Here is a 23,402-nt window from a genome sequence, read left to right on the forward strand (position 1 = left end):
TGTTTGTTTTGAAGTAACTGTCCCAAAAAATATATATTTTTAAGCTAACGACGACATTATATTTTAGCCTAAATAATTATTTCAAATCGTTAAAAAAAATGATCTCCTTCCAAAAAAAATTTTAAAAAAAAATCTCTCTAGGTGGGAAAGAGGTTTGAAGGAAAAAGATTCTGATGGATATGATTCTTCTTTTCTGGTCTGCAAAATTTTGAATTATGAGTACTTTTTAACTTTATTAGAATTTTTAGTGGAAAATATATATTTGGTTGAAATATCCAAATCAATATTAGTACTATGTTTAATAACTTTGTAGATAAAAACAACTAAACACGTCTTTTTCTTTTCTATAAAAAGTTAAGTATATAAGATAACTAGTATTTTTTAGTTACAACCTTTATATCCAACATAGTCACTTAAACAATTAAGGTTAACTATGTACTTTTTGCTTTATATTAAGCGTAAAGTTCACTGATTATGAAAAAGAAAAAAGTGTTTAAATTAAAAATTTATCCCTCAATCTTCAAATATACCACCTAATTATTTTTCTCTTTTTCCTTTGCCTGATAAAGATCACAAACCTAAACTTGAAAAATAATGTTAATTAAAGTAATATTAAAACGGTTTTTTTCTTTGCTAGCACATCAAATGTTGATTTTGCTACCTAATAGAAGATTAATTGAAAAATTAATGAAAAGATTAGTAAATATCAGAGTTATCCATTGGAAAAGATTAATGAATTATCTAATAATTTTTGTCAATCTCAAGTAAACATCAGTGTGAATAACACGTTATGCCACAATTGTTTATAAATTTGTTAACCAAAACACTTCCAAGAACAATCAGCCAAATTACATTATTATATTAATTAGATAGAGTAATAACTAGTCAATGTGCTGTGAGGGAGACTTCTTATTTTTATTTAATCAACATAGTATATGAGTGTGATTGTTCCTAACTTTATACATTGCAGTTAATTTTAATGTTGGTGCTTAAAATTCGCAACAGAGTTGTCACTCTATTGAAAAGTTACATTGTTCAAAACTTTACTTAGTTAAATTTGTATTTTTTTATTGAAAATTTTAATTTCACCAATTGATTGCGACTGATCAACACCTAAATCAAAATTAAATATATAATAGTAAATCTAGAGGATATATAACCTAGATATGGGCCTCAACTGCCCATTGCCAACCCTATTAAATAAAAATGTACATATCAAGGACATGAATTGAAAGATACCTATACTCATCAATTCCCCTGGACCACAAAACTCACTAATGATTGACTAATTAAGTTGGACATGCATGTTTAGACCAAGTCCTTAACAACTCAGATGCTTACATTATTATTATAACTTGATATTCTACATTTGGATTTTAGACCACCTTAATGAAGGACAAATAATAGAAGATCATTTTCTACAGCACAGTAATTTCTGATTTTGCAGGTCATAGTACAGCAACTTTAAGATGGCATTTTCAGCTTTCCATAAGTTGGTGTCAGTCTTCTAATGTATGTTACATAGACTTCTTTTTGGTGGCATAATACATAAGCATGATATTTAATTAATTGGCTTCAATGAACAATCACGTCCTCCAACAGCACAAGTAAACACTTAAATTTGTATAAAATAATACATGTAGTCCAACATAACATAATATACGTAGAATGCCATGTACGACACAAAGTTCACATGTAGGATGAATGTGTTTATTTGCTCAATATTATACAAGTTAAGTGTCTACTTATGCTCATCGAAAGTTAAAAGTCATAATTGTCAACGGATATCAAGTTAAGGATCATGTTTATGTATCACGTCTTTTTTAATCTACATAGCCATGTGATGATAAAAGGTGATGGTTTTTCCATACCAATGGCACCAGAAGATCGACACCATAACTGAATGTTAATTTACAATTTAAGATCAAAGTTTACAGATTTAGAATTGGGGTTCTTGGGTTCAATTTCTCAGCTGGAATATACTGATGTGTGCCTTTACATATTCCCAGGAACAAGAACTGAAGAGTGACAATATTGAATATAGGCACTTAATCAAACGGAGTAATATTCAGCACATCATTACAGCTTAGACAGACATTCCACTTCAAAACGTTTAGATAAAAACTTTCATCCTTGAGTTCCATAGCTCAGCAGCATGACTGTTCCGAATACCAATTATCCCTATGTACCCACATCCGCCACCTCTGCTATGGACAATGTCACCAAATAATGGATCGTCGAGATCACCCTCAGCAATTCCATCCATGTTCAGCCTGATCTTATTGGTTGTAGAGGTGACCGAGAAAGGTTTCTTCTTATACTTTTGTTCACTCTTCCAAGCACAAATTCTTAGAGCATTTCTATTCAGAAGGTGCACCGTAGATTATGTGTGATTCATCCCACTTTCAATTGAGTCGGACAAAAGACTCTGTTATGAGATATTTAGTAGCTTTATGAAGCTACTCTACACATACTAGAATTCTTGGTAAACGGGGCATAGGCACAATGATGATATGGAACACAACCATTTCTTTGCAGTTCCCACATGAATCTCTACAAATAAAGTCCAAGTGCCCATTAGTATCAGGGCTGTGAGAGCTCTGTTCAGCAAGCACTTAGATGTTGAATCTTCTCACGTATTGCCTTGTAGCACTGGAGACTGCAGAGAGGCAGTTTTGATTTGGAGTCTCTGTATTTGTATGTATTCATACAAGATGGACCGGCACATTTCTCACGAGGAGGTGGATAGCTGAAAACCCAGATGAAACCCAAATCAACAGGTTTATAAATTAGTGATCAGTATTTTAATAAGGGGTGGGGTTGGGAGGATTTGAATAATTGAAAAAGGTCCTCGAGCATCCAAACTTCAAGAATAAGCATTAAGTCCTACAGATCATCACCTGCAAGCCTTAGGTTCAAATATGCTTGGGAGTCCCATCTCATTGGGAAATATCACAACAGTACCAGAAGGACCCATAACCCATCTGATAGCATTTGATGATAGTGAAGAAGCTGCTCCAGTTCTTTCCTGAATGCATAATTATGCACAAAAGAAAAACTGTGACATACAAACTAAAGAGTACAAGTGCAGAAGAAAATTTAATAGTGCAACTTTTGGCTCCTCAACAAGGAAATACTCTCTTTAAAGAGCAGCGACTTCGCCCTAACGATTTAAACTTACATGCAAATGGGCAAATGGCCATACATCTGGATGTGCTCATCTAAGCATGTCATAGACACTTTAAAAGACATACGGTGCAACACTCTTCCAAAGGAGTAAGGAGCAGAAGGGGGGAAGAAGCTCTTTTTGCCATTGCTGGGGATGGTGACCCAAGGAAAGTGGGATTGAGAACTGAATGAACTAAAAGGAAGTATTCATATAGATGGCAAGAAGGGAGGAAGAAACTAAAAAAAGAAAGAAAGAAGAATCTTAAAAACAAAAACATAGAAGTAGAAAACAGAAGATAATAGGTGTGCTAGATTTCGACCCAAAAAACAAGTTCTTGGGAAATTTCCAAAAACTATCAAGTAGGAGGGGAAACATCAAACTAAAAAAAATTCAATTCTTTGCTTGTTTTGTACTCTCACCTGTGCTAACTCCTCTTGACGCTTCTTAATTTTATCTTCTCGCTTTTTCCTACTAGAATCTTGACTTAGGATTTTCCTTATTGCTTCAGCCTGCAAAAAGCTATATACGTTAAAACCATTTACGTAAGAGCTGTATGGAAACTATTTGGACAATGAAAACACATAAGCACATAAACTTGAGTAAGATGTATACACCTCCGACTCTCGAGCAGCCTTTTCAGCTTGCATCCTGCGTCTTTGCGCAGCCTCAGCTTTCTTCAACTGCTGCTCCACTTCAGAGAGCTTCTCCTTTTGTTCTGCAAGCAGATTACGCTAAATTTATCAGCTGATCCTCAGTTGAAATATGTAAACCATAGAAGAGAGATACTCACTTTTAGGTGGTGCAGGTGGAAGTCTATGGGGAAACTCAACTGCACTGCAAGAAATATCTTTTCCAGATTGAAGTGCCTGCTGGCGAGTAGTCACGGCCATTTTTCTCCTTTCAACTACTGAGATATCAGCTAATTCCTTTAGTTTTTTCTTCTTCTTCGGTACTAACTCAGTATCAGAAACCACCACCTCTTCATAGTCCGAACCCTGAGATGCTCTTTCAGATTTGGATTTCTCAATCCCTTTAACTGCTTTAAGCGAATCGTAATAACTCAGATCTGCACTATAAACTTTGCTACTTTGACTTAACACCCTTGATATCTTCCGCTTTTTTCTACATCCAACTTCATCATCATCCTCATAGCCAGCACTATAACACGCAGAATATTTGGAAGACCTGAGCTTCTCCAGGAAACGGATCTCATCATCATCATCATCCTCAGTGTCTTCATCATCAAATGTTTCACCTGATAAATGTCTTTTTAGCAGAGACTTGCTTTTATGAGATGCCTCATATTTTTCTAATTGTTTCAAAGGGGCAAACTGCCCAGGTAACTGATCCGTCGAGGAATCCACTTTCCTAACACCAAAACCAGTTTTAGCAAAATCCTTCCAGGGGATACCTCGCAAGCCAATTGCCCTTCCACTATAAGAGGAATGATGTCCACCTGTATTCTGCTGTGGAATATAAGAAGAAACCTAAATTAGCCTCTAAAAGACATCAATCATCTGTAACTTGAGGAATCTAAACAGAAGTCTTTCAGCAGACTGCTGAGGAAGTGGTCTTATAGGTGACAAGTCAAATTCTTTTGTACTTAGGTGGTGCTTTTATGTTAGACATTTATCAAGGAAAAAGAACACGCAAATTTGGATATTACAGCCACGAAAAGGAGAAAACTACTTAAACGAGCTAAAAAATTGTAGACAAATTTGGATATTACATCCATGAAAAAGTGAAAATTACCTAAAGGAGCCAAAAAAAATTGCTGATGGACAGGCAACGGGAACTCTAGAAAATTTTCAATATGACAAGTCCATTCAAGACAACTTAGGGAAAAGTTCATAAATAAGAAAGACCAGTTAGGTCACATTTTTCTAGGCAGCATCTAGTAAAAATACCTATTGTATGCTGCACCATTTCTTTAGCGTTAAACCAAGGTGCATCCCCAATCAGTATGATGCACATCTTAAGTTTCATAAAGCAAATGTGTATAAAGGAGCCATCACAACAGGAAAATAAATAATGACCTTGGGTTGCCATTTCTGAGGGGCATCTGAAGAGGATCCAGCGACAGAAGTGTTTATTGTTTTTGTAACACCACCAACTTTGAGTTTCACTTTCTTGACTTTGGTGTCATTCCCAGCTCCATCTGATACTACTCCTGGCATTCCAGAATGATTACTGCACATCACAGTTCCACTTTTGGGATCCTCTACCCGAGATGTTGCTTGGTCTCCTTCACTAAATCTACTCATATCTATCTGACCATGCTTTTGCTCGGTATCACTGGAACAGGAGTACCCAGAGTTCCCACCTTCGACACCAAACTCACCGGCAGCCTCAGCTTCAATGAGGTTACTATAAGATGTTCTTGAAATATTACCATAATCAGCATTATCACAACTAGATGATTTGCTCAAACTATCAGATGGTGGTGCTGATGAAATGGATGAATTATCACGACAATTTAAATTCAACTGAGACTCCTTTTGAGGCCGCCGATATAGATCAGTTCTCTGTTTCCTAAATGTGTTGCCCAACCCAAAACCGCTGAAGTTCTCCATAGAAATAGAGAAGGTACACGCAACAGCTGCAGTAGGCAAAAGATGCAGATTAGGACTTAGCAAGACCAATCTTCACATACATGGTAAAACAGGAAAGCTCTAACTTAATCTCTATCAAGTGAGATCAGTGTATACATAAATATGTAGAAATTTCTTTCACTTAACATTGCTAAGAATCCTTTGAAACAGAACAACCAATTTTAGAGGTTACCAATGATTAAAGATTGACATCAAGCAAATATCTGTTCTCAACAAAATGCTCGCAAGAAGATTCTGGCGAAGTAACACCAAATTTTTTATGCCAAATTAAAAAAAAAAAAAAAGACACTAGATTAATGTAACCAAAATAGCAAAGATGTTCTTGATAAAGTGAAACACTTCATAGTATCCTTTCTAGTCTAAGAGCAACTTCTTTCCACTTAAAAGCAAGAACTTCCACCATGAATTTTAGTCAAATATCGCCCTAAATCATCAATATCCCTCGAAAATACATCAAAGAACCAAGAAAATAAAGCCTAGATTGAAGCTTTACCTTCTGAGTATAGTCAGGGCCCTTGAGGTAAAAACCCTCAAGAACCCTAATATGATCGGAGACGGAGGTATGAGCGTTAACCGGCGGTGTTGATGTATAGTTGAGAGAATTACGTGGCGACTTCCCAATCACCTTCTTGCTCCCCAGCCCGAGGTAATCACAACCAAAATGTTCCTTTGTCAGTTTATTATTTTCCTTTGTAATAGTGGGAATATTTTGGGATGATTTCAAATTCAAATCATAGTAATTTTAAGAAAATTAAAATGTCAAAGTTGATCCATGAGTTCCCATTTTATTTAAAAATAACTCATTATCTTAATTTTTGTTAGAAATATTATATATTTGATATGAAATATTATTCGTACCATGTTAAAAGATAAAAAATTATCTATCAAAAGAACACGGAGATTTGTGATTTGTGGATGCTCTTCAGATATTTGGATATCTTTTTTCACAAACTATGATTTGCTCAGTATAAGAAACTAGTTTCTGATGACGTGCTTCGCACGTGTGTTCTGTGTGAATTTTTATAGATACGTTAGAATGACTAAAGTTTCATGGAGTCATATATGTAAATTGTAATGAACAATAAAATGTAACAATTACAAAATAAGAATAAAGACTTGCGCAATAAAACATTGATAGAAAACTAAATTAAGAAGTCTAATGGAGAAAAAAAACAGATTTAAGAAAATATAGGCCAAAGTCATATGCGGCCACTCTAACTTGTCCCGATTATTCATTTAGACACCTGAACTAGGACTTATACCTATTTAACACCTAAATTATCAAGAAATGGGCCTATTAAACACAAAACGCTGATGTGGCAAAGTAAGTGTATCTCACTGCTGCTGAGCACGTGAATGCATTTTTTTATTTTTTTTAAATATTTATACCTACTTTGTTGACACTTGGCATGCATTGACTAAATATATATAAAAAAAATTAATTTAATTAAGCATAAATCTTTTAAATCATAAAAAAAAAATCCACACTCATCTTCCTTCAACCCACCATTTTAAAAACTTCAAATTTCTCTGCTTTTGTTATGATTTTTTTTTTCATTTTTTGTAAACAAAACGTCTGCTGCATTTTCAAGAAGAAGAAAAACTGAAACATTTGGAGTTAAAAATTGACCAATATCTGTACTTTTTTATTTTCAATAACTCCAATTGAGCAACTATCACCATTCATAAACTTATTAGAAATGCTATAAAATATTTGATATAATTTTAATTTCTCTTTGTTGTTGATTTTAAAATAATTTATCAAGGTCGATTATATTTATAAAATCGGAATAGTCGTCAAAGGAATAACATATAATGAAGAAAATGAAAGAGAAAAACATTTGGTGGATGAATTCGAAATGAGATGGGGTTAGGCATTTTTTTTTTTGTTATGAAGAGGAATGGTGATTATGGAACAAGAGAGAAGAAGAAGAGAATAAGATGAAGAAAAAAGGGCAGTAAGTTAGATGGGATGGGGTTAGGTGGGGGTGAGGGAGAGGGTGAGGGGAAAGATTTTTTTTAATTAATTTAATTTTTTATATATTATTAAAGGAAGGAAAATATTCGTTATTTTTAAAAATTAAATTAATGAGCCCATGTGCCACGTGTCGTAATTCTATTCGTACTTTTTGTCAAGATAAAGAGTGTGCATTACACGCACAATATTTGTAATGATAGTTGTTATTTTATGTTCAATAGATAAATATTTATTAATATTAAAGTGTCTAATAGGTAAGAGTCTTGTCTAAATGAATTATGCGGACAACTTTAAGAGGCTATCAACGACTTAAAATACAATGTAGACATTATTCTTATAAGACTGGTGTATGTATAGAATATAGATTAAAAAAATAAGTACATAATTGTCTAAGTTCTTATCGACTCCTCTTATAGCCTATCAAAATTCAAGAGGCTTCTTCATCTACTTTAACTATAGAATAAAAATGATAGCCTAATAATCGAGTTTCATGAGACAAAGAAGTTGAATTTATATAGATAGAATAGAAGGAAAATCAAAAGTTATCTTAAAGTTTTAGTTTAAACATTTGAAGGTTATGAATATGAAAAGATGAGAGTAATGAATATTAAGAGTATAAAAGTTGAATTAGTAATTAACAAATAATAATAAATAAATGAAGAATATGAAGAAAAAAAATTAAAATTAGCAAACCATGTAAAAAGAACAACTAAAGTTCTTATCACGTAATTAAGCTTTAATGGATTTAAATTTGTGAAGATAGAGTCATTTTTTAATAATAGTCGAGAGGAGAGTATCAATGTGTGTCTCCATTTCGCAGATTTGCACCCTTTAAATTATTAAATTTCGTTATTTATCATTAAGGTAGAAACCATTTTTTTTAAAAAAAAATTATAATTATTATATACATATAGATTATAGATAATAAATATTAATTAATTAGATATTTAATTAGAAATTAATCTTAAGAAGTCTAAAAGTCATTAACATTTTAATTAAATATTTAAATATTTTAGAACAATTTAATTTATAAAAAGGATAAAATCGTAATATAACTTCTAACTTTTTTTTGTTTATGCTTTTAATAATATATGAATTAAGAATATATTGATAATTTTTTCAAAGTGTGAATTTTCACGTTTACCAGAAAAAACACAAAATTAAGAAATTCAATTAGATGTTGACTATGAGGTTCACAATCATTGTACTACCATTAAACAAATGGAGTTCCAAAGCTGTGTTGATGCAATTCTGCAAGTCTTGTTTTTTTCTTTGGTTGAAAACATTGACTTTTCGTATCCGCTATGAATTTTGCTAGCCTAAGATCCTCAATTCCAGTTTCTTGAGTTTTGCTCTATGGCTACTGAATTCAAGTCTCAAGTGTTCTTGAGTTTCAAGGCCAAAGATACCGGCATTACTTTTGCAGATCATCTCTATGAAGCTCTGGCTGGAGCAGGTTTTGTAACATTAAGAGGTGGCGATGGAGACGAGGGAGGAGAAGAAACCAAATTGAAATTACAAAAGGGTGTTGAAGAAGAATCAGGGATTTCAATTATAATCCTTTCAAATGATTATGTGTCTTCAAGTTTGTGTCTTGATGAGTTGGTAATGATCTTGAATTGTAGTAAAAGAAGATCAGTTCTGCCCATATTTTACCATGTGGATCCTTCTGATGTTAGGAAACAGAAGGGGAGAATTGGAGAAGAATTTGATAGGCATGAAGAAGCTAAGGTTAAAAAATGGAAGGAAGCACTCAAACAAGTTGCAGACTTGGGAGGAATGGTCTTACAAAACCAAGCTGATGGGTGAGTTCATTAACTTTAAATGCACTTTGAGAAATGTTTCATATGAGTTTATTTTAAGCAAAAGTATCTACTTTATTAGAGTTGGAGCAAATTGTATTTGATTGGTAGCAATCCTTATTAGAAAGAGAGAGAGGGACTTAACATTGCTAAATATAATTTGCCTTCATTTGTCCTGCATTTATGAACTTAACATGTCTTTATCTCAAGTCTTTCTAATGACAATTTCTGTACACTCTATTAGGAGACTGTGTTCCCATGTTGCATGATTAAGTTCTCGATTCCACGAACTCACAGAATAACTTTGTGTTGGTTACTTTTCCATTTCGTTAAAACATTTCAGACATGAGTCCAAATTCATACAGAAGATCCTTAAAGTGGTTGAGAATAAACTGAGCAGGCCAGTTCTGTATATTTGCCCTCATCTGATTGGAATAGAAAGGCGTGTTGAAAACATCAACTCATGGCTAGAGGATGGATCTACTGATGTTGACACTCTTGTTATTTGTGGCATTGGTGGAATAGGCAAGACAACAATGGCAAAGTATGTGTATAATTTGAACTATAGTAAGTTTGATGGTAGCAGTTTTTTGTCCAACATTAGAGAAAATTCAACACACCATAAAGGTTTAGTTACTCTTCAAAGACAATTTCTTTCTGATATTTGCAAGAGAAAGAAGAAACCTATGTTTTCAGTGGACGAGGGAATGACTGAGATGAGAGATGCTGTAAGTTGTAAAAGAATCCTTCTTGTTCTTGATGATGTTGATAGCCGCGATCAATTGGATGCTCTACTGGCAATGAAGGACTTGTTATACCCTGGAAGTAAAGTCATAGTGACAACTAGGAACAAGAGATTGCTTAGGCCTTTTGATGTGCATAAGCTTTACGAGTTTGAAACTTTGAATAGAGATGAATCAGTTGAGCTCTTAAGTTGGCATGCATTTGGTCAAGATTGTCCTATTAAAGGTTTTGAGGTATGTTCAGAACAAGTAGCAATCGATTGTGGAGGACTTCCATTAGCACTTGAAGTTCTTGGTGCTACTTTGGCAGGAAGAAACATAGATATTTGGAGAAGCACAATACAGAAATTAGAAGCAATTCCGAATCATCAAATTCTCAAAAAATTAGCAGTAAGTTATGAATCTCTGGAGGATGATCATGATAAAAATTTGTTTCTCCACCTAGCTTGCTTTTTCATTGGGAAGGACAGAGATCTAGTAATAGCTATTCTCAATAGGTGCAACTTTTACACTGTAATTGGAATAGAAAATCTAATTGACAGAAATTTTGTAAAAATTAGTGAGTCTAACAGGTTGATTATGCATCAAATGATTCGAGATATGGGAAGAGACATTGTTCGCCAAGAATCACCAATGGAGCCTGGGAAACGCTCTAGACTATGGCGCTCCAAGGATTCCTATAATGTCTTAATCCAGAACCTTGTAAGGAATTCCGTCTCATATGGCTGATACCTTATCCTTTGTTGAGATTAGCGTTATTCATCTTGTTTCAGTAATTAACATAGTTCTCGTTAAGTTAAAATGAAATGGGTTGAAGATGAGTACCTTTGCCTTTACTCATCGTTTTCTGTCTTCTATCTGAACAGGCCACTCAAACAATTCAGGGCATTATCCTTAACATGGATATGCTCAAAGACAATGACATAGTTAGCTCAAGTTTTTCTGCCATTGATTTCAAGAAACACAAAACAAAGAACTTTCTCAACTATCATAATCCTCAGAGAGGTCAATTCAAACAGAAAACGTCTGGTTTTTCCCCATGGCATTTATCAGATGTCAAAGAAGTTACAAATCAACTGGTTCTGGAAACTGTTGTGTTTGAAAAAATGCAAAAGTTAAGACTACTCCAGTTTGATCACGTTGAGCTTCAAGGATCTTTTGATGTTTTTCCTAAGAGATTAAGATGGTTACGCTGGTCAGAGCTGCAACTAGAATGCATGCCAATTGATTTTCCTCTGGAGAGCCTTGTAGTGATTGAATTACAGCATAGCAGATTGAGGAAAATCTGGCATGAAGTCAAGGTACGCTAATAATGTGATTCATTCTTTAAGGTGTAGCAGAAACATAGTTTTGTCTGATTCTGTGTTCATTTCTATCTTTTGTCATTCAGTTCCTTAAATATCTGAAGATTTTCGATCTCAGTCATTCCTACGAGCTTCTAAGAACACCTGATTTCTCTGGACTGCCCAACCTTGAGAAATTGATCCTTCGATATTGTACAAGCTTGATTGAGCTTCATGAGACCATCGGATGTCTCGAATCACTTCTTCTGTTGAACCTCAACAATTGCAAAAATCTGCAGAGACTTCCAGATAGCATTTGCATGCTAAAATGTCTGGTCACACTAAATATCTCTGGTTGCTCAAGTCTTGAATATGTACCGATGGATCTAGATAAAGTAGATTCACTGAGAGAGCTCTATGCTGATGAAATTGCAGTTCATCAAATGGTTTCTACTGCAGAAGAGGTTCAACCGTGGTACGGATTCCTGCGGTCCTGGATGTGCAAGGGGACAATATGTCCTAAAGTTTCACACATTAGTTTACCCAATTCTTTGGTTACTTTGAGTCTTGCTGGATGTAATCTATCCGACAATACTTTTCCAGTTGCTTTCAATAGCCTCTCCTTATTGCGAAACTTAGATTTGAGCCATAACAATATTTGCAGTCTGCCAAAGGGCATAAGTTATCTTACTAGACTTCAAAAGCTACAAGTGGAAGGCTGTGAAAAGCTCAAATCTCTCATAGGGCTTCCCAATATAGAACATCTCAATGTTACTAACTGCAGCTTGTTAGAGAAAATATCATATCAATCTAAATCATCTAGTCTGAAGAATTTGCTGGTCTCAAATTGTGTTGAATTGGTGGAAATAGATGGAAATTTCAAGTTAGAGCCCTTGAGAAATACTGAGGCAGGGATGCTTTGCAAGCTAGGCTTGTTGAACTTGGCTCCTATGGACAATGTCATGATCAATCTTACATCTAACATACTGAGCTACTACCGAATACACGGTAAAGGGTGGACTCCAAGAAGGAAGACAAAGAAAGTTGTTCTTCAGGTATGTCCTGCTTATTATACCTGCAAATATCTACTTGCAATAGAATTGAAGACAGGAGCATATAAAAGTTCTATGAGTTACTTTTTTTGCAGGGACTGTACCAACCAGGCATCTTTAGCACTTTTCTTACTGGTGAAAGAGTTCCTCCTTGGTTTAGCTCAAAGTTCTCAAAAGAATCAAGTGCATCCTTCAAAGTACCTACTTGCAATTCCAGAATAGAGGGATTGAGTTTTTGCATTGTGTACAAGCGTTCCACGATTGGGCTTTCACCGAGCATTCTCGGTCCTTCACGGCTAACACCACCTCCAAGAATTTCTCATCTTGCCATGCGCAAAGCTCAAGGAAGACCACTTCGTTATAGGCTGGTGGAAAATAAACCATATGAATCAACTTTCGATTGCCCATGCATTACAGTTAATAACTTAACTCGAAGTTTGAAATGGTCTTACCAGCCCTTGTTCTATGGAGTTCCAGAAGGGAGAGAAGGAATGATGTGGTTAAGCCATTGGAAACTAGAGAATCAGTTGAGCAGTGAAGATGTTATAGAGGTCACAGTTACCGCAGGAGATGGTATCACAGTTATGGAATTTGGGATCAAAATTGTGCATGTTGAAGAGACAAAAGTGCTAGGGAAACCAGGCTGTGAAGAGACAGATATTGTCAATCCATTTTGGGATGTTAATTTGGTACATGCCACCACTTCAAAGGATACTTTTTCTGTCCGTCTTCCTCCTACTTATCGTTCCTTACGTGCTGCTCATGAGCTATTTATGGAGAAGGCACTTAAAAGAAATATGTCAGACTATAACTAAGAAATTTATTACCTTCCATTATACACACTAAAATGCATATCAAAACAAGAATAATGTCAGAAAACAGTGAGAACTTAAACAGTTCACACTTATATTGCATGACAGTAACCTTTTTAAATCAGGTACCCAGATGATCTTAACACTTGAGGAATAAATCTACGTGAAAAAATAAGGAAGGGAATCATGATAAGACCATCCTGATAATAGTAAATAAGAGGAGTGTTTGATACACGCGAAATTGAAAGACAGACAAAAATCTAACCTAGGAGCATACAGGCAACTATAAGAGGTGACCAAAAACCGTCAAAATAACAAGACCAAGATTAGAAAAAATTGTACATTTATTCATCATCTTGAACTTTGGACTTCTTTTTCTTCTTTTTAATTTCAACAGCAGCTTGGAGTTCCTCTCCATTGTCCTCTTTGTTCTTCTTTTTCTTCTTCTTCTTTGCTGTTCCATCCTCATGCACGCCATTACCATTACCAACAGTCTGATCCTCTTCATGCTCTGCCTCCTCTTCTGATTTCCGCTTCTCTTTCTTCTTCTTTTTCTTTTCAGACTTGGGTTCTTCAGAGGCATCACCATTTGTTTCAAGTGGTTTATCCTCGATCATGGGTTGAGCATATTCCACCACATCAACTTTGGATTTCTTTTTCTTGCTTTTCTTCGTGGAAGGCTCATCCACGTCCATTTCTGTGTCTGCAGTGCACACAAATACTACATCCTCAATACAGAAACCAAAATAAGGACAACCAACAAAAAAATTGTCAGGAATGAATTTCAACCAATGTTGGGCCAGTAGCACTTACTGAACAAGTACAACAGCAGCATGGCACAACATTCAAAATGTTTATCATACAGGCAGTAAGTTATCAATAATGTGCACCATGCAAGTACACTTGCAAAATAAGCATTTCATTATGTTCTGTTTAAATTGTTCAGCCTAAAGATTGCAACTCAATAGGATACATAGCTTCATGATCCCAAAACTCACCTTTATCTTCGACGGTTTCAATAGCAGCTTTCATCACATCTAGGTTTTTTCGTGGTGCAACCCCCTTGTCATAGAAGTCTAGACGCTCCTCAACTTGTTCACGGAGTTTCTCTCCAAAAGTAGTAGTACTCTTATCTGTGGATAAATATGGGAAGTGAAGTGAAAAACAAAAACAAAAGAAACACAAAACCACTGGGTAATGAAATGATTAAATGTTTGCCTCCGGTCTTGCAGAGACTAACCTAAGAAACAGTCGAGACGAGAAGCAATAGAACACTTGTTTGCAAGATAACGAGCCATTCGACCTTTATTACGAGCAGAGGCACGGCCAATGAAAGAAGAATGGAATATGAGTCCATATTTTGGTGTATTTCCTTTGGTTTTCAAGGCCCTGAAACAAAATTACAGAAAGTGACACTTAGAATGTGATCAGACAAAATGTTGGGATCAATAGCAGAATGAAATAATCTATATACCAGAAAAACCTAACATGAGACGATGAGAGCAAGTGCAAACAAAATTAAATAAGTGCAGATCACCTGAAGAGTGCCTTCTCAGCACCCAGGATCTGAAGGGTAGAAGAAGGGCACTTCGCCAAATTTGTGAGACTACCAGCATGAGAAATTAAACGAGCACCCACAACTTCACCAATCAGAGCAGCCAAATTTGGTGCTATGTCGTGCATTTTGGCGACAAGATAATCATAAAGATTTTTCCTGTATTCAACAAGGTCCATTACCCTCTGTGCAAATAGCTTGACATTAATCAAGTCAACTGGTGACAAATCCTGGCCTGGGAATTAGAACCAAAACGTTAGAAGAAGGAATGAGCACCCATCAATGACTTGAGAAAGGATAATATCATACCCATGGAAGCTTTTGCAGCTTCTACGATTTCTTTTGCTTTATCTTCATCTCCGACTATTTCAGTTAATGCTGAAATTTTGTCTTCAGACAATTGAGATTTGTCATCAACAAATTTTGCAACCTTGGCATATAGATAGTTGTCATTGACAATCTTGACCAACTCGGGGAAATGCCAAGAGTACCACTCTCTGCATCAATAAGCATTCGACAGGAATCAAATGGACTGAAATGGAGGGCAGCATTCAAAACAAACATATACTTCATCTATATTGCAGAAAGACATCCAGATGTAAGGACATTGGATGGCATACATGACTATATCAGTTACAGAGATAAATTGAACTGATAGAGAAATGGCCAGGAAGTTAAAATCATGCATCAGATTGTCCTTGCAATTACAAGCATGTGTCACGTTCTCTTCTAAGGTGAATAAACATATATTCATGTGACTTGAAAACTACCGAGCATAAAAAATGGAACTTGATATAAATACCAAAATGATTATGGAATGGCATGTTAAAACGAACAACACATGGATCTAGATAAGGCAAAGAGTAAACATACCTGACTCTCATGGCAAAGGTATTTATATCTTTATCAAGAGTGTCAAGTAGGACTATTGCCTGAGTGACCATATTGTCAACACGGTTGACATTGAACTTGACCTTTGCTCTGCTGTAACTATGACTCAGACCAAGTTGGGCTTTCTCCGAATCACCAGGCTACAAGAGGTTCAAAAGAATCAAGTAAAAATTCAACTATCTGAAGATGTTTTCAAACTTTTCAGATACATAAATATGACTGCCACATGTAAAATAATCATGCAAAAAACAAAATGTGGAATATCGCAAATATAAACTGTTTGGTAAGTGAATGAAGGAACAAACCTTAAGGTTTTTAACAAATTTCTCAAAATGCAATCGTACTCCACGCAAAATCTCAAGAACAAACTCGTTACTTTGGCAAGGAATCTTAGTAACTTCATGGATATGTGACCCAAGCTTAGGCTCTGCCAATCCTAAGCTGAACTTAGCTTTCTTACCCTCCTTGACTTTTGGGAGACTACGCTCCAAAAAGTTCTGTAGCTCCTCAGTCATTTGACCTGTAAACCCAATTCCAAAAATCCATTCAGAACAATAAACTCAAACAACGCAATAAAATGAAAACTAGCTCGCCCTGACAGATGATTGCTGCAACCACATTTCTCAGAATTTCAACACTTAGCAAGTTACATAAAAGCGAGTACCAATAGTAAATGTGGATTGGTTACCTGGAGAATAAAGTAGATTAATACTCCCAGCACTAAAAATACATTGTCGATGTATAAAAAGTAAATCATACATACTTAATCTTCTAAGTTCTTTCAAATAGGTTTCTAAAAAGCATAAATGCTTGCAAAAAGACAACCAATTGAAAATAACCTTTAGTCAAAGTAAAATTGTATGACAGTCTGAAAATCTTGGAAATCTTGGAATTTGTAACAACGGGAAAGAATTACTTCAAAGAAACCACAAACGCACATGCAGACCTCATGTCACTAACTCGGCCAAAACTATAACAACCTGAAAGTCCATTAAAATGAATTCGCTAAAACCGCACATGCAGACCTCATATTCATAAAAACTTGTACACACAAAAAAAAAAAAAGTAAACAAATGTCATTAGCAAAATTTACACTAGCTGACCTTCAGAAACAGCATTGCATTGATTTAGGGCATCAAGAGCGGACTCAAAAGGGTTAAAAGCTTCAATCTTTACAACTTTCCCAAAGCGATTGAGGTCATCGATTGAGTTCCGGACCGCCTCCGTGTTCTGCCCTATCTCATCAATCCCGTGAGCCAAAAACAAACCGTACCCAGACGCCGACTCATACAACAGATACAGCGCCATGGAATTTTACTTCTCAATCTCTCCCGATGTTTGCTCAATTGTAGCGGAAGAGAACTCGTTTAGGGTTAGGGTTTATAAGAGGTTTATAGTGGTTTTAAGTAGGAAAAAAAAAAGGGAAAGGGAAATAAGGCTTGGGCTGTTGAAAGAAATAGAATTTGGGCTGCCCTGAGTAGGCCCATCTTTTGGGCTATTCGATATTACACTGGGCTGGGCTCAATTAACAGTATGTAGTATTCATATGTGGATTTACCTGATCTTTGATATCCCATAATTCAATACAAGGACTTTGAGAGTGTGTTTATGAAAATGAGGTAAATGTGCTTTAGAAAGGGAAAATTTATTAGAGTCCGTGTGGAATGATTTAAAAAATAATAAGTTCTGAGTTAAAAAAAAAAAAAAAAACTTAAAAGTAGGCACTTAAACTTGTGTAAAATTGAATAAATGAATATATTCGTCCTACGAGACAATTTTGTGTCATGTGTGGCAACCTACATGTAATATGTCAAGTAGAACAATTATGTCTACTTGTTTAATTTTATACAAGTTTAAGTGTTTAACTGTACACATGTATAGTTGGAGGTCATAGTTATCCATTAAAGCTAAGTTAACAGTCATGTTAATATATTATACCTATTTTTAACTTTGTCAAACACATCTTATAATTCAAAATATTTTTTAAAAAATCTAACCTATTTTTAAGTCAATCCAAATATATTCTTACCGAAAAGTGTGTATGTTATTTAATCTTATATATAAAAGGTGGGATGCCTTTAAAAGAAGTGTACTATCTATATAAAGACTTGTCATATTTGAGAAGGTTTGATATGTACTTTCTTTCCACTTTTAATTGTTATGTTATATTTTTTCAAAAATTAATTTAATTAATTTTTAAAAGTTAAATTAAATTAAATTATATTGATACTTTAGATAAATATTTTAGATATTAAAAAATTATACGAAAAGTACTATATATTACAATTTTTTACATATCAATATGTTGAAAAAATATATCATAAAATGTAGTCAATATTTTTGTGGTTGACCTCTAAAAAAGAAAACTATGAGAATTAGAAGTTAACGGAGAAAGTAATTTTAAAATTCCTCTGTCCATTATTAGTAAGTCTTTAAAGGGTTGTTTAATAGAGTGTTATGAAAATAATGTTCAACAGAGTGTATTAATAATAGTTGCAGTAGTAATGTTTATATTTATTATGTTTGCATTAGTTATCCACTGATTCGTTTCTATGCATTTTTTGGTTTGGCGTATTAAAAATAACATGCATTATGTATAAATATTTATCTATTAAAATATTCTCGACCATTATAGTAGAAAAGATGTTAAAATACTTTTGAAGGATAATTAAATTTTTATAATAACGTAGTATATAACGAATGTGTGCTTATACATGAAATGAAAAAATACACCAAACAAAAGACTACTAATAACACAAAGTCAGTACATATATTATTTTTACTAATATACTCTACGAAATTATCTTTTATCATGTCCTTAGAATAGGGATTCATCTATCAATTATTAGTGTTGAGTAGTTACGATACATTGCACTATTCATGAATATCAAGTTATAAGGTGGGTAGACATTTATTCTCTATGAATCAATTTCTAGTATTAAACATTTAACTTAGTAATCAAGATTAATTTATTTTCACTCGTGTGATCTAGATCTTTTGTCTTTTTTTAAATTGGATTTATACTATTGTAAAATAATAAGATGAATCAATATTAATGTCATAATTCATGTTTTCTTTGTTAGTAAGTTTTTAAACAATAAAAATATTTTGAGAAATTTGTCAAAGTCATGTGAAAGTATGCAAAGTTTTGTGTTCTTAACTTCTATTTATGGCTCTTACATGATATTTATAAAGACATATTGAAAATTAATCCAATTGTACCAATATAAATAGCAAATCAATATGACAATACAATGTTATAATGTCTAATTTAATTGCACAAAATAAAATACCAAAAATCAATATAATTAATTCTATAAATTAACCAATCAAACTATACCATTAACAACCCCAACTACTAGGGATACATGGGTGGACTATATTATCTATTAATAGTAGAGCAAGACTTGTGATTTGAAATTTATGTAACTCATTTCTACAGCAATATCAAGTTAACATATACTCCCTTTCGTCCCCGTCTCATTTTATGTGACAACATTTAATTCGGCACATAGTTTAAGAAATAATGAAGACTTAAAAATATTTACTGAATTGATCTTTAAAAAAGTAAACTTATCTTTCTCTCTCTTTATAAATGTATTTTAATATTCAAGTGGAACCAACAAGGATAAGAGAAGATTTTTATCTTTAAATATTTACCATATAAGAAAATATAACTTTTTTTTTTGGACTGACCAAAAAAGAAATGGTGCCACATAAAATGAGACGAGAGAGTACTAATAATTAAACTCACAATCACATATTATATAACACATTTAATGAATTTTTTGACACAATTATTGATTTGTATCATTTCATTTGAGCATATTATACGCTCATAGTTTACAATAATAATTTCAATTACAATGATAAATAGACAATGACCACATTGCTACGATAGAGATGACAACAATAACAATGCATTAGGATTTCTCAATAATTTGTATTGACATATAAATCTTATATCGATTCTTACTTAGGAATATAAGATTTTAGAAAATGTTAAAGTTTTGAAGCAAAAGTATGAATGTGGTTGAATTTGAATGAATGGGTATCACATAAATGTTAATTTTATTTTTACCATTTTTGAATGAATTTCAAAAGATTGAATATTTATCCAGATATATTTTTTTCATGTGATTTAAGATTTACAATCTCTTCAAAAATTTACGATTGAAGATTTATTGAGATGCTTAAAAACTTTTTTAATATATAAATTTTATGTTTAATAAAATATAATTAAAAAATTGAAAGTTTTTAAAATTCATGTTGGTTACTTTCCACAAACGCAAAATGGTGTCGTATTGGCAATTTTTTGTATTGTTTTTCAACTTTTTGTTTCTTCTTAGTTATAAACCCTAGTTAAACCCTTCTTCTTCATCCACAAAAGAAATGGTGGGCAGAGCTATCTGTTTGAAGCTTCTCCGATCAACGACTTATCGCCGATGTTTCTCAACAGAAACGGCGGCGGTGGAGACCATATCAACGCCGGCCATCAGCCAAAGAAAACGAATAAGCGACGGTCGCCGGAAATTGTCGGACCTTATCAATAGAGCAGACTCTGAATCCAACATTAAAGATGCTTTAAACAAATTGGATAACGAAGGGGAATCCATACAAAAGATAGACATTGTTGGCTGTATCAACAATCTCCGTAGAACCGATAGGTTTGATCTTGCCCTTCAGGTATCTATCTTTCATCTCCGAGCATGCTTTTTTCTCTCTCAAGTAACTCAATTAAGTATTTACCATTATAAAGTTTACATTTTCCATGGAGATGTTTTTCCTGCAATTTTTTTTTCGTTTCCACTGTTTGGTTGTTCAATGATAAATGTTTATTATGATTATTTAAGATTGATAGTAATGTCGAAGTGTCGATCGGATTGGTGAAGCATACGAAGAATACAAAGAAAAAAATGACTTCCACAAATCATTTAGTGTTTTCTAATTGAGTTTTCCTTGAAACATTTAGTGTTACGAATTTGTAATTTTTTTCTAGTTCTTCATTGCTTTTTTCTTTGTTTGCGATTCACAGTGATTTTGTCAAACATTCATTACACTAACAATAGTTGGAGTCTCAAATAAATATGCTTGTTGACTTACTGTCTCCAATAGAACATTTTTGCTTCAGATAGTAATTCCTTAACCTGCCACAAATCTCTCATTAGCAAGATATAAATCAAGTTAATTTCGCTCATAAACTACTGTGCCTAGTCAACTAGGAGTACAAACTTGTACTCCAACTAAAAGTGGAAACTGGGGAATATTCTATGACTTGCATAGTGTCAATGCATTTGTGAGAACTATTGTGGAATTGAACCTCTATTTGACCAGAATGGAAAACAGAAGTGATTGACAAAGAACAACTATACACTTGGTGTAATCCCACAAGTAGACTTTGAAGAGCTTGAGTGTTTCAATCCCAACTCACCTTAAAGAGAGTAGTCGTTCTCTTTGCCACATCAACAACTAGGGGTAAAGACTATCAAATAGCCAAGTTCAGGGGTAATTAAGAATACTGATAGATAGTTTAAGCTATATCCTTTATGTGTCATAATCTGAACTTGAGTTGACATACAAATTTGTTGCTCATATTATTGTGTTTTTTATTTAGTATCTTGGGCTTGACAAGTTAATAATGAATGAATATGCTATGATTGGGCAAAATTGTTGTTTCATAATCACAGCAGAAGACTTGTTTGTATTGGCTTTAGTTTAATTTTATAGACTGTCTGCTGTATTCAATGGCTCTAGCCAATTCAATTCAATGACCCTTGTTTGAATTGGCTATATTACGTGACTGCTGCCATTCAAACTATTCTTGTTTCATGAATCATATAATAGTCTTATCGAAGTTGATATCCTTTTCTTTTCCCCTTCGATTACATAAGCTGCTATTTTTGTCTTGGACATATTGTCTTAATCTTTGAACTTCCAAATGCAGCTGTCTGAATGGATGGAAAGCAGCAAAATTATGATCAGCAATGGTGATCGGGCAATACGGATACACCTTCTTGCCAACACAAAGGGAACAGATTCAGCCGAAATGTATTTTGACAGCCTGCAAGAATCTGAAAAAACTAGTAAGACCTATGGAGCACTTCTCAGCTCTTATTGCAGGCAGAAAATGTTTGATAAAGTGTCAAAGCTTTTTGAGAAGATGAAGGAGCTTAATTTTACATCTACTTTAAATTATAACAATGTGATATCTCTTTATTTAAGAAGTGGTCAGCCTGAAAAAGTCTCTGCACTGGTTCAAGAAATGGAGCAGAGAAATATTGCCGTTGATATATTTACCTATAATCAGTTGATGAACAGTTATGCTTTAGTGAAGGATATAGTATCAGTTGAGGCTGTTCTTGAAAAGATGGAAAAGCATCAGGTAAAGTTTGACTGGCTCACATATGGAAACCTAGCTGGGATATATATCAATAACGGCTACCGTGATAAGGCGAATGATATTCTCCAAAAGATGGAGAAAATGAAAGATATGCATGACCGTGAAGCTTTCCATACCTTAATCACATTATATCAGAAAACATCTAATCCATCAGGAGTCAATCGCTCATGGGAATTATTAAAGTCAGTTTTCCCAACTCCCAGCAAGTTTAGCTATCTCATCGTGCTTTTGGCTCTATCCAAACTGGGGGACTCGGAAGCCCTTGAGAAACGTTTTAGAGAATTGGAGTCACATTGTAAATTCTTTGACATCAGAGTTTCAAATGTGATGATGGAGTCCTATCTTGACAGAAATATGATCGAAGAAGCAAATTTGCTTTATGAGAATGTGTTGAAGCAAGGCGTTGAACCCAACTTAAGGACTTACGATGCATTCACAAATTTCTATATAAAAAATTCGCAGATAGACTCTGCTCTAAAGTATTTGGAGATGGGTGCCAGCAAGGCAAATCCTAAGAAAAAAGTTTGGTTTCCTAAGGATGAATCCATCAAGATGTTTCTAGCTTATTTTGAGGACAGTAATGATCCTGTTAGAGCTGAGAAGTTTTGCGAGATTATGAAGAAGATTAATCGCCTCGATTCCAGTGTTTATGACTCTCTTCTAAGCACAAACTCTGCAGCCTCTGAAGTGGAACTATGAACACCTTCATGCTCTTGAGGATAACATGAGTGGCTCATTGCTCAAAGTTTCTCAACCCTCTCCAAGTGGTATGGAATCTGTCGATTTCGCTCTACATTTGCCATGTTGCTATTTTTTTCATGCTCTTTGTACTTTACATTATTTAAGAACCTTACCAAGAGAGTTATGTCAGCTCACTAGTATTTCTCGCCCATTTTCTGTGCGGATAAAACTGCGTACCTAACTAACATGCTCTAATATAGCTTGCAATGTTTGATGAATTAGTGAACATTTTCATTTTCTTGACATTCTATTCTATACTTGAGGTGGAAATGTGTGGTACTAGATGTGACAAAACTAGCACATGAAATTATAGCGTTCAACTTGGGAATTCGGGATGGCCAAGTTCAAAAAAAAAAAATTCAGT

General features: G+C 34.1%; 4 protein-coding genes across 6 annotated transcripts; 2 read left to right on the plus strand and 2 right to left on the minus strand.

Moving 5' to 3' along the window:
- Positions 1 to 1,844: 1,844 nt before the first annotated feature.
- On the minus strand, positions 1,845 to 6,773 carry LOC101249962 (actin cytoskeleton-regulatory complex protein PAN1). 2 transcript variants are annotated; one of them, XM_004230263.5, is made up of 7 exons: positions 6,275 to 6,773; positions 5,206 to 5,768; positions 3,960 to 4,632; positions 3,784 to 3,884; positions 3,589 to 3,678; positions 2,901 to 3,028; positions 1,845 to 2,749 (listed from the first exon to the last, which is right to left on the minus strand). In XM_004230263.5, exons 2-7 carry the CDS (start codon positions 5,740 to 5,742, stop codon positions 2,605 to 2,607), a joined length of 1,674 nt encoding a protein of 557 aa, XP_004230311.1. In that variant the 5' UTR covers positions 5,743 to 5,768; positions 6,275 to 6,773; the 3' UTR covers positions 1,845 to 2,604. The 2 variants fall into 2 exon arrangements, with proteins under 2 accessions (XP_004230311.1, XP_010313547.1); XM_010315245.4 differs by having other exon boundaries at positions 3,960 to 4,635.
- Positions 6,774 to 8,895: 2,122 nt separating this feature from the next.
- Positions 8,896 to 13,487, plus strand: LOC101246773 (disease resistance protein RUN1-like). Of its 2 annotated transcripts, XM_026032878.2 has the most exons (6): positions 8,896 to 9,364; positions 9,439 to 9,564; positions 9,905 to 11,006; positions 11,171 to 11,605; positions 11,695 to 12,642; positions 12,735 to 13,487. In XM_026032878.2, exons 1-6 carry the CDS (start codon positions 9,327 to 9,329, stop codon positions 13,452 to 13,454), a joined length of 3,369 nt encoding a protein of 1,122 aa, XP_025888663.2. In that variant the 5' UTR covers positions 8,896 to 9,326; the 3' UTR covers positions 13,455 to 13,487. The 2 variants fall into 2 exon arrangements, with proteins under 2 accessions (XP_025888663.2, XP_004231293.2); XM_004231245.5 differs by having other exon boundaries at positions 8,896 to 9,564.
- Positions 13,488 to 13,635: 148 nt separating this feature from the next.
- On the minus strand, positions 13,636 to 17,313 carry LOC101250547 (nucleolar protein 56). Its single transcript, XM_004230265.5, has 8 exons — positions 17,001 to 17,313; positions 16,203 to 16,417; positions 15,880 to 16,037; positions 15,316 to 15,503; positions 14,989 to 15,241; positions 14,692 to 14,840; positions 14,450 to 14,584; positions 13,636 to 14,154 (listed from the first exon to the last, which is right to left on the minus strand). The coding sequence occupies exons 1-8, from the start codon at positions 17,203 to 17,205 to the stop codon at positions 13,796 to 13,798; spliced, it is 1,662 nt and encodes a 553-aa protein (XP_004230313.1). The 5' UTR covers positions 17,206 to 17,313; the 3' UTR covers positions 13,636 to 13,795.
- A 2,877-nt stretch (positions 17,314 to 20,190) lies between these two features.
- LOC101250841 (pentatricopeptide repeat-containing protein At4g01990, mitochondrial) lies at positions 20,191 to 23,256 on the plus strand. Its single transcript, XM_004230266.5, has 2 exons — positions 20,191 to 20,583; positions 21,842 to 23,256. The coding sequence occupies exons 1-2, from the start codon at positions 20,290 to 20,292 to the stop codon at positions 22,994 to 22,996; spliced, it is 1,449 nt and encodes a 482-aa protein (XP_004230314.1). The 5' UTR covers positions 20,191 to 20,289; the 3' UTR covers positions 22,997 to 23,256.
- Positions 23,257 to 23,402: the final 146 nt, after the last annotated feature.

Source organism: Solanum lycopersicum, chromosome 1 (genome assembly GCF_036512215.1).
Source record: "Solanum lycopersicum chromosome 1, SLM_r2.1".
Classification (NCBI taxonomy): Eukaryota; Viridiplantae; Streptophyta; class Magnoliopsida; order Solanales; family Solanaceae; genus Solanum; species Solanum lycopersicum.

Bases quoted from the DNA above. Each gene is read 5' to 3' on its own strand.
- LOC101249962 (XM_010315245.4), bottom strand. From the start codon at position 5,742: ATGGAGAACTTCAGCGGTTTTGGGTTGGGCAACACATTTAGGAAACAG. The intron at 3,885-3,959 runs GTGAGTATCTCT...ATCTGCTTGCAG, and splicing joins TCCACCTGCACCACCTAAAA to AACAAAAGGAGAAGCTCTCT. The intron at 3,029-3,588 runs GTGAGAGTACAA...TTATGCATTCAG, and splicing joins GTCAAGAGGAGTTAGCACAG to GAAAGAACTGGAGCAGCTTC.
- LOC101246773 (XM_004231245.5), top strand. From the start codon at position 9,116: ATGGCTACTGAATTCAAGTCTCAAGTGTTCTTGAGTTTCAAGGCCAAA. The intron at 11,606-11,694 runs GTACGCTAATAA...TTTGTCATTCAG, and splicing joins AAATCTGGCATGAAGTCAAG to TTCCTTAAATATCTGAAGAT. The intron at 12,643-12,734 runs GTATGTCCTGCT...CTTTTTTTGCAG, and splicing joins CAAAGAAAGTTGTTCTTCAG to GGACTGTACCAACCAGGCAT.
- LOC101250547 (XM_004230265.5), bottom strand. From the start codon at position 17,205: ATGGCGCTGTATCTGTTGTATGAGTCGGCGTCTGGGTACGGTTTGTTT. The intron at 16,418-17,000 runs GTCAGCTAGTGT...TTGGGTTTACAG, and splicing joins ATGCAATGCTGTTTCTGAAG to GTCAAATGACTGAGGAGCTA. The intron at 14,841-14,988 runs GTGATCTGCACT...ATTTTGTTTCAG, and splicing joins GCTGAGAAGGCACTCTTCAG to GGCCTTGAAAACCAAAGGAA.
- LOC101250841 (XM_004230266.5), top strand. From the start codon at position 20,290: ATGGTGGGCAGAGCTATCTGTTTGAAGCTTCTCCGATCAACGACTTAT. The intron at 20,584-21,841 runs GTATCTATCTTT...TTCCAAATGCAG, and splicing joins GGTTTGATCTTGCCCTTCAG to CTGTCTGAATGGATGGAAAG.